At 38.3% G+C, this 13,436-nt stretch overlaps 1 protein-coding gene across 1 annotated transcript in view; it reads right to left on the bottom strand.

Moving 5' to 3' along the window:
- LOC126162365 (uncharacterized) overlaps nucleotides 1-13,436 on the bottom strand; it is an 80,580-nt gene that overhangs the window by 27,625 nt on the left and 39,519 nt on the right. Inside the window, exon 7 of the mRNA XM_049918819.1 lies at nucleotides 7,174-7,368. Within this exon, the coding sequence (XP_049774776.1) occupies nucleotides 7,174-7,368 (195 nt within the window). The remainder of the gene's footprint in view (nucleotides 1-7,173; nucleotides 7,369-13,436) is intronic.

Below are 13,436 nucleotides of genomic sequence, written 5' to 3'. Positions count from 1 at the left end.
CGGTGAGGAATGTTTTGGTTCATTAGTATACATTAACACCTTTTTTTACAAAATAATGCAAACACTTGTAGCAGAACTATTGGCATGTAATTGTCTACATCATCTCATTACTACTCCCAGTCCCTTGCCTTCCTTCAACCACTGAACTTAATTACCATATCAGTTACAGAGAGTGTTTTGTTTAATACAGACTCAGACCTGGGGCGCAACTTCATATTTTTCACACTAATATATCATTGCTAAAAATGAAGGAAGCAATCCGTGACAGAAACAACAGGTAGGACTGATGGTATTTATAGTCTTGACTACTACCCACTGAGTTGCAGTTCATTTACGAGGGTGGTTTGATAAGTCTCTTAAATTTCCATGAAAGAATAGAACATTTTTGTGGTGCCTTAATGGCTGGTAAGCTTGATTATTCTAAGCATTGTATACAGAATTTCGATAATGCACAGTGTACAGTTCATTGTTGATATCAGTCTGAATTGGTCAGTGTGTCAACAGGGATCGAAATTGTAGGAAGAGTTTTGTGCTCTTACCAAACATTTTCATTTGAAGGATTGGAGTGACGCACACATCAAAACAATATCGGATGAAGTTCATGTGAGCTTTGCACCATTACTGAAGACAGTTTACTTTTGTATTAATGAATTTAAACACAGCTGGACAACTACTGAAGACAAAGCACACACTGACCATCCAATTGAGGTCACCACAAAGGAAACCACTGACAAAATCCACGACACGGTACGCTGCTCAACTGAGTGAGTGCATAATATCCTACACTGAGAATTGGCTACAAAGAAGCTGGGTGTCAGTGATTGCTCACAGTCAGTGAAAAGTGCATCCAGCAGAACATTTCAACATTATGTTTGGTGATGAATCACAATGCAAAACACTTTTTGTGCTGATGTGTCTCTGTTGATTAAACCTGGATCCATCATTAGAACCAAAGTCAAAACTAGTGAAAGTGCACCACAACTATGTGGTAGAATTCAAAACATAGATGCCCTGGAAAGTGAAAATACAAACTTAAACGTAAACACTTGAGGCAGTAACAGTAACAATAGGGTTGAGGTTGTAGAGAGAGAGGACATACTGATGCAGTTTTTGCAAAAAAATGAATGCTGGTTTGAACAAAAAACTCTGCACAAAAATTCAGACAACAAAGTAAAAAAATTGGACAAAATGTTAGATCTAAAGACAGTGAATTTTTGTAATGAATTTGTCAGTTTAATAATTTTGCCCAGGAATGTAGAAAATCACTTCATGAGAAACAATCGAAGTTTATGTACATGGCTACAGCATAGTGTCAAAAGATCGGAGCAGACTGAGTTACAGAAACAAGTCAACTCACAAACGGAAGTAGTAAAACAAGCTTTACTGAACAGCACTGTTACAAATAATGAGATAGTTCGAGCTCCAACTGCATGTGAGGAAAATAAAAAAATCAGTTACTAAAGTAGTATCAGGTGCACAGCAACAATGTTCCAATCTAGAATCAAAATACAGACAATGGAAGACACAATGAAGAATGTAAGAATACCCCATACCCCAGTAGATACAAACATTACCCAACAAGAAATAGAAATATTAATGCAAGATTGCTTTAAAAACCTCATTAATAGTGTGCTTGGTCAAGGACAGTTTAAAGAATTTGACCCATATAAAAGTGGTTTTGAATTTTTTATTTTTCCTTGGGTGAATTTGCATGATGCCACTCCATTGATTGCCTCTTTGTCTCTGTTGAAAAATGATGGAGCCATATTTCATCACCTGTCACAATTCTTCCAAGAAGTTCATCTCCACCAGTCTCGTACTGTTCCAAAATTTTGCTGCATACTGTTTTTCTTGTTTCTTTGTGAGCCACTATCCACATCCTGGGAACCCAGCTGGCACAAACCTTTTTTAACGCCAACACTTTCAGTATTCTGCGAACACTTCCTTCCCCTATCCCAACGTAGCATGACAATTTGTTCACTGTGATGCGTCTGTCACCAGTCACCAATTTGTTAACTTTCTGCACATTGTGTGGAGTGTGTGCAGTGCGAGGCCTGCTGTTGCAAGAACAATCCTCAATATTGGCAGGCCCACTTTCATCACGTAACCTGCTTGCCCACCGACTAACTGTACTGCGATTGACAGCAGCATCTCCATACACCTTTTTCAATCTCTTGTGGATGTTTCCCACTGTCTCGTTTTCACAGCACAAGAATTCTATGACAGCACGTTGCTTCTGACGAACGTCAAATGTAACAGCCATCTTGAAGACATGCTGTGACGGCGCCACTCACGGGAACAAGTTGAACTAAGTTTGAAAACCAGCAGGAAGGATGTATCTACACAGGAGGGAGACTACTGATGTCGTTATCAGGAGAAAGAAAACTGGTGTTCTATGGATCGGAGTGTGGAACGTCAGATCCCTTACTCAGGCAGGTAGGTTGGTGTTCTATGGATCGGAGTGTGGAACGTCAGATCCCTTACTCAGGCAGGTAGGTTGGAAAATTTAAAAAGGGAAATGGATAACTAAAGCTAGATATAGTGGGAATTAGTGAAGTTTGGTGGCGGGAGGAACAAGGCTTCTTACAAAATCAGATGGGGATAATGCAGGAGTAGGTTTGATAATTAAAAAAAAAAAATAGGAGCGCGGGTAAGCTGCTACAAACTGCATAGTGAATGCATTATTGTAGTAAAGATAGACATGAAGCCCACATTTACCACAGTTGTAAAAGTTTATATATGCCAACTGGCTCCACAGATGACGAAGAAATTGAAGAAATGTATGATCAGATAAAAAAATTATTCAGATTGTGATGAGAGAGGAAAATTTAATAATCATGGGTGGTTGGAATACGATAGTAGGAAAAGGAAGAGAAGGAGAAGTAGTAGGCGAATATTGAATGGAGGTGAGGAATGAAAGAGGAAGCTGCCTGGTAGAATTTTGCACATAGCATAACTTAATCATGAAAGAAGGTTGTATACATGGAAGAGGCCTGGAGACACTGGAAGGTTTCACACCGATTATATAATGATAAGACAGAGTTAGGAACTAGGTTTTAAATTGTAAGACACCTCCAGGGGCAGATGTGGACTCTGACCACAATCTATTGGTTATGAACTGTAGATTAAAACTAAAGAAACTGCAAAAAGATGGGAATTTAAGGAGATGGGACCTGGATAAACTGATAGAGCCACCTTGGGGAAGATCATTTTGGATTCCGTAGAAATGTTGGAACACATGAGGCAATACTGACCGTAAGACTTATCTTAGAAGATAGATTAAGGAAAGGCAAACCTACATTCCTAGCATTTGTAGACTTAGAGAAAGCTTTTGACAAAGTTGACTGGAATACTCTTTCAGATTCTGAAGCTGGCAGACATAAACTACAGGAAGCGAAAGGCTATTTACAATTTGTACAGAAACCAGATGGCAATTACAAGAGTTGAGGGGCAAAAAGGGGAGCAGTGGTTGAGAAGGTAGTGGGACAGGATTGTATTCTATCCCCAATCCTTAAGTAGTAAAGGAAACAAAAGAAAAATTTGGAGTAAGAATTAAAATCCATGGAGAAGAAATAAAAACTTTGAGGTTTGCTGATGACACTGTAATTCTGTCAGACAGAGCAAAGAACTTGGAAGATCAGTTGAACGGAATGGACAGTGTCTTGAAAGAAGGATATGAGGAGAATGGAATATAGTCGAATGAAATCAGGTAATGCTGAGGGAATTAGATTAGGAAATGAGACACTTATAGTAGTAGATGAGTTTTGCTATTTGGGGGACAAAATAACTGATGATGGTCAAAGTTAGAGGATATAAAATGTAGACTGGCAACGCAAAGGAAAGAATTTTTGAAGAAGAGAAATTTGTTAACATTGAGTACAGATTGTTTAGACAAGAAGAAAATAGAAGCTTTCGAAAAGTGGTCCTGCAGAAGAATGCTGAAGATTAGATGGGTAGATTACATAACTAATGAGGTGGTACTGAATAGAACTGGGGAGCAGAGGAATTTGTATGGCCCAACTTGATTAGAAGAAGGGGTCAGTTGGTAGGACATGTTCTGAGGCATCAAGGGATCACCAATTTAGTACTGGAGGGTAGAAATTGTACAGTGAGACCAAGAGATGAATACATTAAGCAGATTCAGAATGGAGGTGAAGAGGCTTGCACAGGATAGAGTAGCATGGAGAGCTGATCAAAGCAGTTCCTGGGCTAAAGACCACCACCACAACAACAACAACAACAACAACAACAACTAGAGTGAAAGAGGGATACAGTACTAAACCCTCTGGGAATCCACACTTTATTTTGAAATGCACACAGGAAAAGGGACTACAAGCTGGATTACACAGGGATGGGGTAAAAAATCTGTTATCTCTTAGCATTTCAGGGAAACCTAAATATGTGCAAAGATAACTAGTCCCCACAAGTTAGAGTTCACTGATCGTTATGCTGTCTCAAAGATTATTACACATTATACTTTACTGCTGTGATGTCATCTGTCAATGTATCCTTTGGCTTACTGTTATGTGTAAGTCGGACCAATCAAAATGAATGCAGTTAGTTGCATAACATTTTAGTTTATCAAGTAGAGTTTTGTGGTCCACATAGTCAAAGGGCACGGCGCGGTTTCATTAACAAAAGCTACACTGAGAGGCACTCAACAAATATCGGCCAGCAGAAAAAAAATAGCCAGTATTCTATTATAGACCACTTTCTGAAATGAAGGACCATAAGAGTGAAACAGGCCTATAATAACAGGTGATTCTGCTTATCTCTATAGATTACCTACAAAAATGTAATTATGTCCAACTGCTTTTAATTTACTTGTGTAATAATGCTCTTCATTTTTACATCTACTTTGCATTTTTGAAAACTGAGGGTTAAGGCATCCTGCGAAGAATGAATTTGTGTCACCTCAGTACATAAACAGAGTGCATAACTTAAAAAAGAAACTTGCCAATGTGGATATGCTACATAGGCATTATCGTTGCCTACACATCACAATAAAAATATTCAGAAAAGTGGACTATGAGAAAACAAGAATATATACAAATAATTAATGAACAAAAAATTTGCACTGGCATAATTGCAGAAGATAGTTGGTACTCTAAAATATGTATTGTTTTATTTGGTTTTATCATTTCACTCTTCATGAAACTGACACTGTCCTTGAGAGTTTCTCTAATTATTTCTGGCAATCATTGATCAGCAGAAATTATTTTAACTACATCTACATCTATACTCCGCGAGCCACCTTACGGTGTGTGGCGGAGGGTATTTATTGTACCACTATCTGATCCCCCCTTCCCTGTTCCATTCACGAATTGTGCGTGGGAAGAACGACTGCTTGTAAGTCTCCGTATTTGCTCTAATTTCTCGGATCTTTTCGTTGTGATCATTACGCGAGATATATGTGGGCGGTAGTAATATGTTGCCCATCTCTTCCCGGAATGTGCTCTCTCGTAATTTCGATAATAAACCTCTCCGTATTGCGTAACGCCTTTCTTGAAGTGTCCGCCACTGGAGCTTGTTCAGCATCTCCGTAACGCTCTCGCGCTGACTAAATGTCCCCATGACGAATCGCGCTGCTTTTCGCTGGATCATGTCTATCTCTTCTATTAATCCAACCTGGTAAGGGTCCCATACTGATGAGCAATACTCAAGAATCAGACGAACAAGCGTTTTGTAAGCTACTTCTTTCGTCGATGAGTCACATTTTCTTAGAATTCTTCCTATGAATCTCAACCTGGCGCCTGCTTTTCCCACTATTTGTTTTATGTGATCATTCCACTTCAGATCGCTCCGGATAGTAACTCCTAAGTATTTTACGGTCGTTACCGCTTCCAATGATTTACCACCTATGGCATAATCGTACTGGAATGGATTTCTGCCCCTATGTATGCGCATTATATTACATTTATCTACGTTTAGGGAAAGCTGCCAGCTGTCGCACCATGCATTAATCCTCTGCAGGTCTTCCTGGAGTACGTACGAGTCTTCTGATGTTGCTACTTTCTTGTAGACAACCGTGTCATCTGCAAATAGCCTCACGGAGCTACCGATGTTGTCAACTAAGTCATTTATGTATATTGTAAATAATAAAGGTCCTATCACGCTTCCTTGCGGTACTCCCGAAATTACCTCTACATCTGCAGATTTTGAACCGTTAAGAATGACATGTTGAGTTCTTTCTTCTAGGAAATCCTGAATCCAATCACAAACCTGGTCCGATATTCCGTAAGCTCGTATTTTTTTCATTAAACATAAGTGCGGAACCGTATCAAATGCCTTCCTGAAGTCCAGGAATACGGCATCAATCTGCTCGCCAGTGTCTACGGCACTGTGAATTTCTTGGGCAAATAGGGCGAGCTGAGTTTCACATGATCTCTGTTTGCGGAATCCATGTTGGTTATGATGAAGGAGATTTGTATTATCTAAGAACGTCATAATACGAGAACACAAAACATGTTCCATTATTCTACAACAGATTGACGTAAGCGAAATAGGCCTATAATTATTCGCATCTGATTTATGACCCTTCTTGAAAATGGGAACGACCTGCGCTTTCTTCCAGTCGCTAGGTACTTCCAGCGATCTACGATAAATTGCTGATAGAAAGGGGGCAAGTTCTTTAGCATAATCACTGTAGAATCTTAAGGGTATCTCGTCTGGTCCGGATGCTTTTCCGCTACTAAGTGATAGCAGTTGTTTTTCAATTCCGATATCGTTTATTTCAATATTTTCCATTTTGGCGTCCGTGCGACGGCTGAAGTCAGGGACCGTGTTACGATTTTCCGCAGTGAAACAGTTTCGGAACACTGAATTCAGTATTTCTGCCTTTCTTCGGTCGTCCTCTGTTTCGGTGCCATCGTGGTCAACGAGTGACTGAATAGGGGATTTAGATCCGCTTACCGATTTTACATATGACCAAAACTTTTTAGGGTTCTACACTGGTATCTAAATTTAATTCAGTTATTTCATTAATAATGTCCATCTTTTCCTTCTAATTTTAAAATTTTAGTTCCAGTGGAAAACAAGTAACCATCTGACCCTTAAAAAATATTTTAAAAAACCTTCTATCACTGTCTTATTGACACAGATTAACAGCTGGCAGAAACACACATTAAATACATTATGCAAAATAAGACACATCAAATAATCTTATGCACTAACCGATGCCACAGCTCGTTTACGCCATTTATCCAAGTAAGCTATCTGTTGTATTGCACGGTGGTAGGCATCCGTGTTGCATGGAACATATCCTGGGTCTCGTCGATTGGCTATTACCCAGCTCATCCACATCACTATGTTCCAGTAAATAAAAAGATAATGGGAGCCTCGAAGTTTATTCCATGTGATGGGAACACACTGAAACCAGAAAAAAATTATTGTTGCAGAGAAAATTAATATAGTGAAACTGTTAAGGTAGACTTGACAGATTTTGTTAGTGACGAAAGTAATCAAAACACATACAAGCAACTTGTTTTGTTGTGAAAGCTCTATTTCATGCTGTATGCATACATCAAATTCAACAACTATTGACCATTCCAGAAACAGTCAGAAAATGGTAGTGCATAATGAAAATTTAAAGGTGAAGAGATATTAACTTCTATTGAGAAATACCAGAAAATGTGAAGGCAATCTATGGAATATTACACTGTTCAAACTTATGAAGAATAAAAAGAACAATTTCAAAGATCGAAAAATACTTCATTGGGTGCAACCTACTCATTTGAAGTTAAGCTGAGTAAGTGGTATTCACTACAAATCATGTTTTCCATCCTTTATCTCATATCACCATCATTGTCTCTTTACAGTAACTGAACATACGTATTTAACTTCCAAGTATCTAGAGACTAGACATGCTGACAAAAATAGCAACTAATAGTTAAATATAGTTACTACACCTCTGTTCTGCATATAAAAAAGCCACGACAATGTGATAAATATGCAAATGGCCAGAACAAATTCACCAGATCTCATTTGTTAAACATTGTACTTCTCACAGTATTTTCTTCGTTCCACAGAATATGTTACAGTGATTCAGCATAATTCTGTCACACTGTTTTTCATTCCTCTGAGGATAAAACTTTTAATCAATTTGCCTGCCTGCATGCCTGCAATATTAATGTAAGGTGTCAGAAAACTGTTTTTCCCTTGCAGAATGTATGTCAAAGTTTTGTTTAGAAATTCAAATACCTCCATGTCATTATGATTTAGTACTAGCAGTAGAAGCTGTTGTTTTGATGATTATTCTCACAGTCATTGGGTGTTCTTATGGTTATGCACAGATGTGGATTCGTGGAGTACATGCAAAAAATTCAGTCATATTATAAACTAAGGAAGATGTCCACCATTCTGGTCTCACATGAGCTAACTGGAACTGACTGGACATATGTGAAATTATCACACTGCTCTTCTGGACATTGTCAGCTTTTCAGGCCTTGGAGTTGCTACTTCTCTATCAAGTAGAGCCTCAGTGGGCATCATGAAGTTGAGTGGACCATTGTTCCAGTCCTACCACTAAGCAAAAATCTGGCAGTCAGCCACAGTGACCACTCAGTTGCAGAGGTGGACTTACATTACTGCTGAACACAGATAATGTTTGGTGACTGAGGTCCTCTCAATTTCATAAATTCTATTGAATGTAATACCAAGTGCCTAAGTGATTGATCACATCACTTGCTCCATACCACTGGCAACACTGTCTTTGGTTGTTTTTACACTTAGACTATTAGACTTTTACATTTTTGTTATGAACTATCTATATTTAAAAGTATGACTGCCATATTTGTGTCAAAAATGCAAGTGTGCATGTATGTGTTTTGCATACAAAAGCAGTTCTGTAATATTCATTATGTATACTCTGTTCTTTGACATCTGAAGAGTATTACAAAGTGTAAAAAGAAATCAATCCCTAATACAATGAGCACATGTTCTCTGTATGAAACAGTCCAACCATCCAAACATAAAACAACAGAAACAATTTTTACCCATTTATTTTGGGAGGCATTTACTGCTACTGACTGTAGCAGCTGTAAGGGTCTTAACTGATTTCAGTGTCTTTCATTGGACACTCAGATTCAGGACTTTAGGTTAGTTGAACAGTGATATAATTGTCACTGTCTCTTCTTTAGTTTTGGTATTTTATCGTGAAGGCATCTCATGTTAACAAAGTATTTCACTTTGAATAGTCATAGTAGGCAATATGGTTTGAGTTTTCCTGGTGATGTTCCTCTCAGTCCAACACTGGCCAAAAATTTGGAATCCCTCTTGACGAACCCTGTCATGCAACCTTCTGGTAAAACTGTAATCTAGAACAATAGCACATGCACGCAGGGCACTGTGAATTTTATTTGATACCTGTTCTCACACCAAGATTAGTGACACAGGGTAAGCAGCATGTAGAAGAAATAAGTATATACACATGTCCACACTTTTACAAAGGCAGAAGTACATGCATAGATAACTATTGCTTAAATGTTTTGTACAAGTGAAACTGAAATATTATTATAAGCTACCACAAACATTATTTGCTAACAATGGTTGGCACTGACCTGGAACAAGTCAATACCATCCAACTTTTTGCTGATTCCTGCATTCCCATTAGGTGATGGTAGCCATTTTTTTTTTTTTTGAGCATATGGAATAGAACACTTTCATTGGTAGATAGGGGACTACTATTCACACCCACTTTCACAGGGACGAGGTTCTTCAATCATATGAAGCTTTTTCATAAATGCAGTTGACTGAAACTACTGTAATGGATGAATTTCTTACAAACAAAGGCATCAGCCACACATACTAGCCAGTGAAGTCTCCAAACCTCAATCCTATGCTACATATCTGGGATGTATTTGCGATATACAGTATAACCCCACTTTTACGTTCACGGAACTAACATTTTCCCGTGGTTTACAACATTTTTTACCATTCCCGTCAAACTTCCTATGTCCACAATATTAATTTGCACCCAATTTTGTGTCAGCATATTTATAATTTTCCTGCGATTTAATCATTATGAAAAAAGATTTGTCGAGGAAAAAATGACGCTAGCATGATTACGTGGTTCAGTTTCTTGACACCAGGGCACTCTACTCAGTGGATTTGAACCAGTTAACATGTAAAAGTTGGAACAATTTGTGCCGTATCTCCCACCGCTGCCATGCACTACTTGGCGCGATGGCTGATGGGGGTAACTAGGTTAGTTCAACCCATATTTAGCGTGTTTCGGCATTTGGCCTCTTGCAGCATTAGTTGGCACTGTCACTCACTTTGTGTACCTCAAATGTTTTTAGTTTACACACAAAGCTTCCCCCCACCCCTGAGCAAAACATGTTTCAAGAATTTATTCTCGTTGTCAGATGCAATATTTTCGTATTATTTTTTGAGATGGACATTCCTAGAAGAGTAAATCAATATATTGATTTGTCCTAGACATACCTTGCAAAAAAGATTATGGAGGATTACCAACAGTCTTTGTTTCTGCACACCGTTAGTGACTGGAACATGACAGAGAAGAAGTGACAGTGGCACACGACGTACCCTCCACCTTTGACAGAAACATGGTTCATGGAGTGTAGACAAACTGCTGGCCATCAGTTGTTATCAAGAACTAGTTCAGGTCTCCACACAGCCTTTTTTCAATAACTGTAAATAGCGCTCTTCTTCCACCACCTCACAAAGAGTACACAAAATCACAGAAAAGCATGTGTTGCTACTAAGGGTGTGATATCCCCTATTAACTCTTTCGTTGTTACGAAAAAGACTTTCCAATTAGTTAGCTTTTCAAATGTCGCCTTCCCCCCATCTCTCTCTCTCTCTCTCTCTCTCTCTCTCTCTCTCTCTCTCTCTCTCTCTCTCTCTCACACACACACACACGTGCGCGCGCAGCACACCATGACTGGGTGTGGAGTTTTCAGGTGTAGTTTGTGAAAGGGGGAAGGAAGGAAAAGGGATGATTGGAGGAGGTAGAGACAGATGGATATGTGACTCTGGCCAGTTCGCATCAGTGTAAATTTTATGTGGTACATGGTAAAATTAGTTTGGATGGTTGTTTGGGTTGGGGAGTAAACGGACCAAGGTACATGGTCAGTCACTTTTTCCTCACGCAAACAGGTCTTGGGGTAAAACCATCCCCAAAAGGAGTCTGGGAAAGTAAAAAGGTGTGAAATCTGGAGCCACGCTGAAAGAGGAAATGAAAGAAGCAAACCAAAAGGAGAAAACAAAATAAAATTAGAGGTTTGGGGTAGGGAAGAACAGAGAAAGGAGGAGACCATGGAGACACCAGTGTTAATGTTTAGGTGTATCTAACTGGTGTAATTTTTTGTGTGTAGTAAAAAGCATATAATTGTTTTATCAAAATTAAAAACTAAAAAAATAAGAAACCAAAGCAGGGGCCTCTAGTGTTCCAATGCTAATTAACAATGGAAAATTAAGGGATTCCATCATCATTTTGTAACTTTATGCTGTTACTGTGGTCTTCAGTCCAAAGACAGGTTTAATGCAGCTCTCCCCACTTGTTTATCCTGTGTAAGTTTCTTCATCTCTGTGTAACTACTATAAACTGCCTGCCTCCACTCGACCTTTACTTACTGTACTCAATTCTCTACAGTTTTTTATGCCCTACATTTCCCTCTATTACCAAACTGATATTCTGCAATGGCTCAGGATGTGTCCTATCAACCATTCCCTTCTTTTACACATGTTGTCATAAATTTCTTTTCTCCTCAATTCCGTTCCATACATCTTCATTATCTGTTCGATCTACCCATCTAATCTTCAGCATTCTTCTGTCTTATCCAAGGATTTTTGCTGGACCTTGTCTTTTTTTAAATTTGATCCTTTGCTGTCTTCACTATTTCATCTTGCAGAGGTACCCAATGTCTTATAATGTGTTCCTTTCTCCTGTTTCAGACAGAATGTTTGCTTTGAAATCCCCAACAACTTCTGATTGTTTCAATTTATCCAGGTCTCATCTGCTTATTAGCCTATCTCTCTATAATTGCATCATTTTTATTCTGCAGTTTATTACCAATAAATAACAGTCAGATTCCACATCTGCTACTAGAAATCTTTTGCAATTTAAAATTTGTTTTCAAAATCTATGTTTTACCATTATTTAGTCTAACCAAAACCTTATGGTGTTTCCATAGCTCTTTCACATATAATTCTTTTCTCAGGGTTCTTACAGCAAATGTCAGAATAGATTAAATTGCGCTCCGTGCAAAATTGTACTAGGTGACTTCCTCATTCACTCATTTTCCCCAGTCCATGTTCTCCTACTATTCTTCCTTTCCTTCTTTCCCCTATTGAAGAATTCTACCGCAATTTAAGTTTCATTTCCTTGCCAAATCAAATGTAGTCTTTTGACTGAGCTTCTCAATCTTAATTATGTGCAGAGGTAGTAGGCAAATATACTTTTACTACTATGGTGTGTTTTGGCTTTGCTCCTCTTTCTACTATGATAATGAGTTCACAGGAATTTTGAAGAAATACTATGAACAGCCCTATTTTTTATTTATTTTTATTTTTTTATTTACATTTTGAGTTCTGTAGGACCAAATTGAGGAGCTAATCTTAAAGGTCATGGAACGTGTCAGTACACGAAATTACAACATAAAAGTAATAACAGACAAAAATAAAATGTTCATGAACCTGAAAAAAGTCAAGCCATACATTTAAGTAAACTCAATCAACAGTACAACAAGAATCAGCTTAATTTTTCAAGGAACTCCTCAACAGAATATGAGTGACCCATGAGGAAACTCTTCAGTTTCGATTTGAAAGCACGTGGATTACTGCTACGGCTTTTAATTTGAATGGTAGCTTATTGAAAATGGATGCAGCAGTATACTGCACAACTTTCTGCACAAGAGTTAAGGAAGTCCAATCCAGATGCAGGATTGATTTCTGCCGAGTATTAACTGAGTGAAAGCTGCATATTCTTGGGGATAAGCTAATATTGTTAACAAGAAATGACAGTAAGGAATATGCATATTGAGAGACCAATGTCAAAATACCCAGACTCGTGAACAGGAGTCGACAAGAAGTTCATGAACTTACCCCACTTATTGCCCGAATCGCCCGTTTCTGAACCAAAAATATCCTTTTAGAATGGGAAGAGTTACTCCAAAATATAATACCATACGACATAAGCGAATGAAAATCAGTAAAGTACGAGGCTTGTTTTTTAAGTAAGTACTGTTTTGAAATTTAAAAAAGACGTGCTAATTTTATTTTTACATGAAATCCTGTACCTTAATCTACCCACTGACGCCATTACAGTCTGATTCTTCCTTGTTTACATTGTGTACCGAGTGTTCAAAATGCCTCCGATAATCATGAGTCCCGCCGACTGTGAAGTACGGACTGTTATAAGATTTCTTAGTGCTAAAGGCCTAAAAGCGATCGATATTCATCGTGAGATCTTTGCA

The sequence above is a fragment of the Schistocerca cancellata genome, chromosome 2, assembly GCF_023864275.1.
Source record: "Schistocerca cancellata isolate TAMUIC-IGC-003103 chromosome 2, iqSchCanc2.1, whole genome shotgun sequence".
In the NCBI taxonomy this organism is placed as follows: Eukaryota; Metazoa; Arthropoda; class Insecta; order Orthoptera; family Acrididae; genus Schistocerca; species Schistocerca cancellata.
Note: the sequence above shows the minus strand (reverse complement) of the source record. Positions and strands in the feature narration are given on the sequence as shown.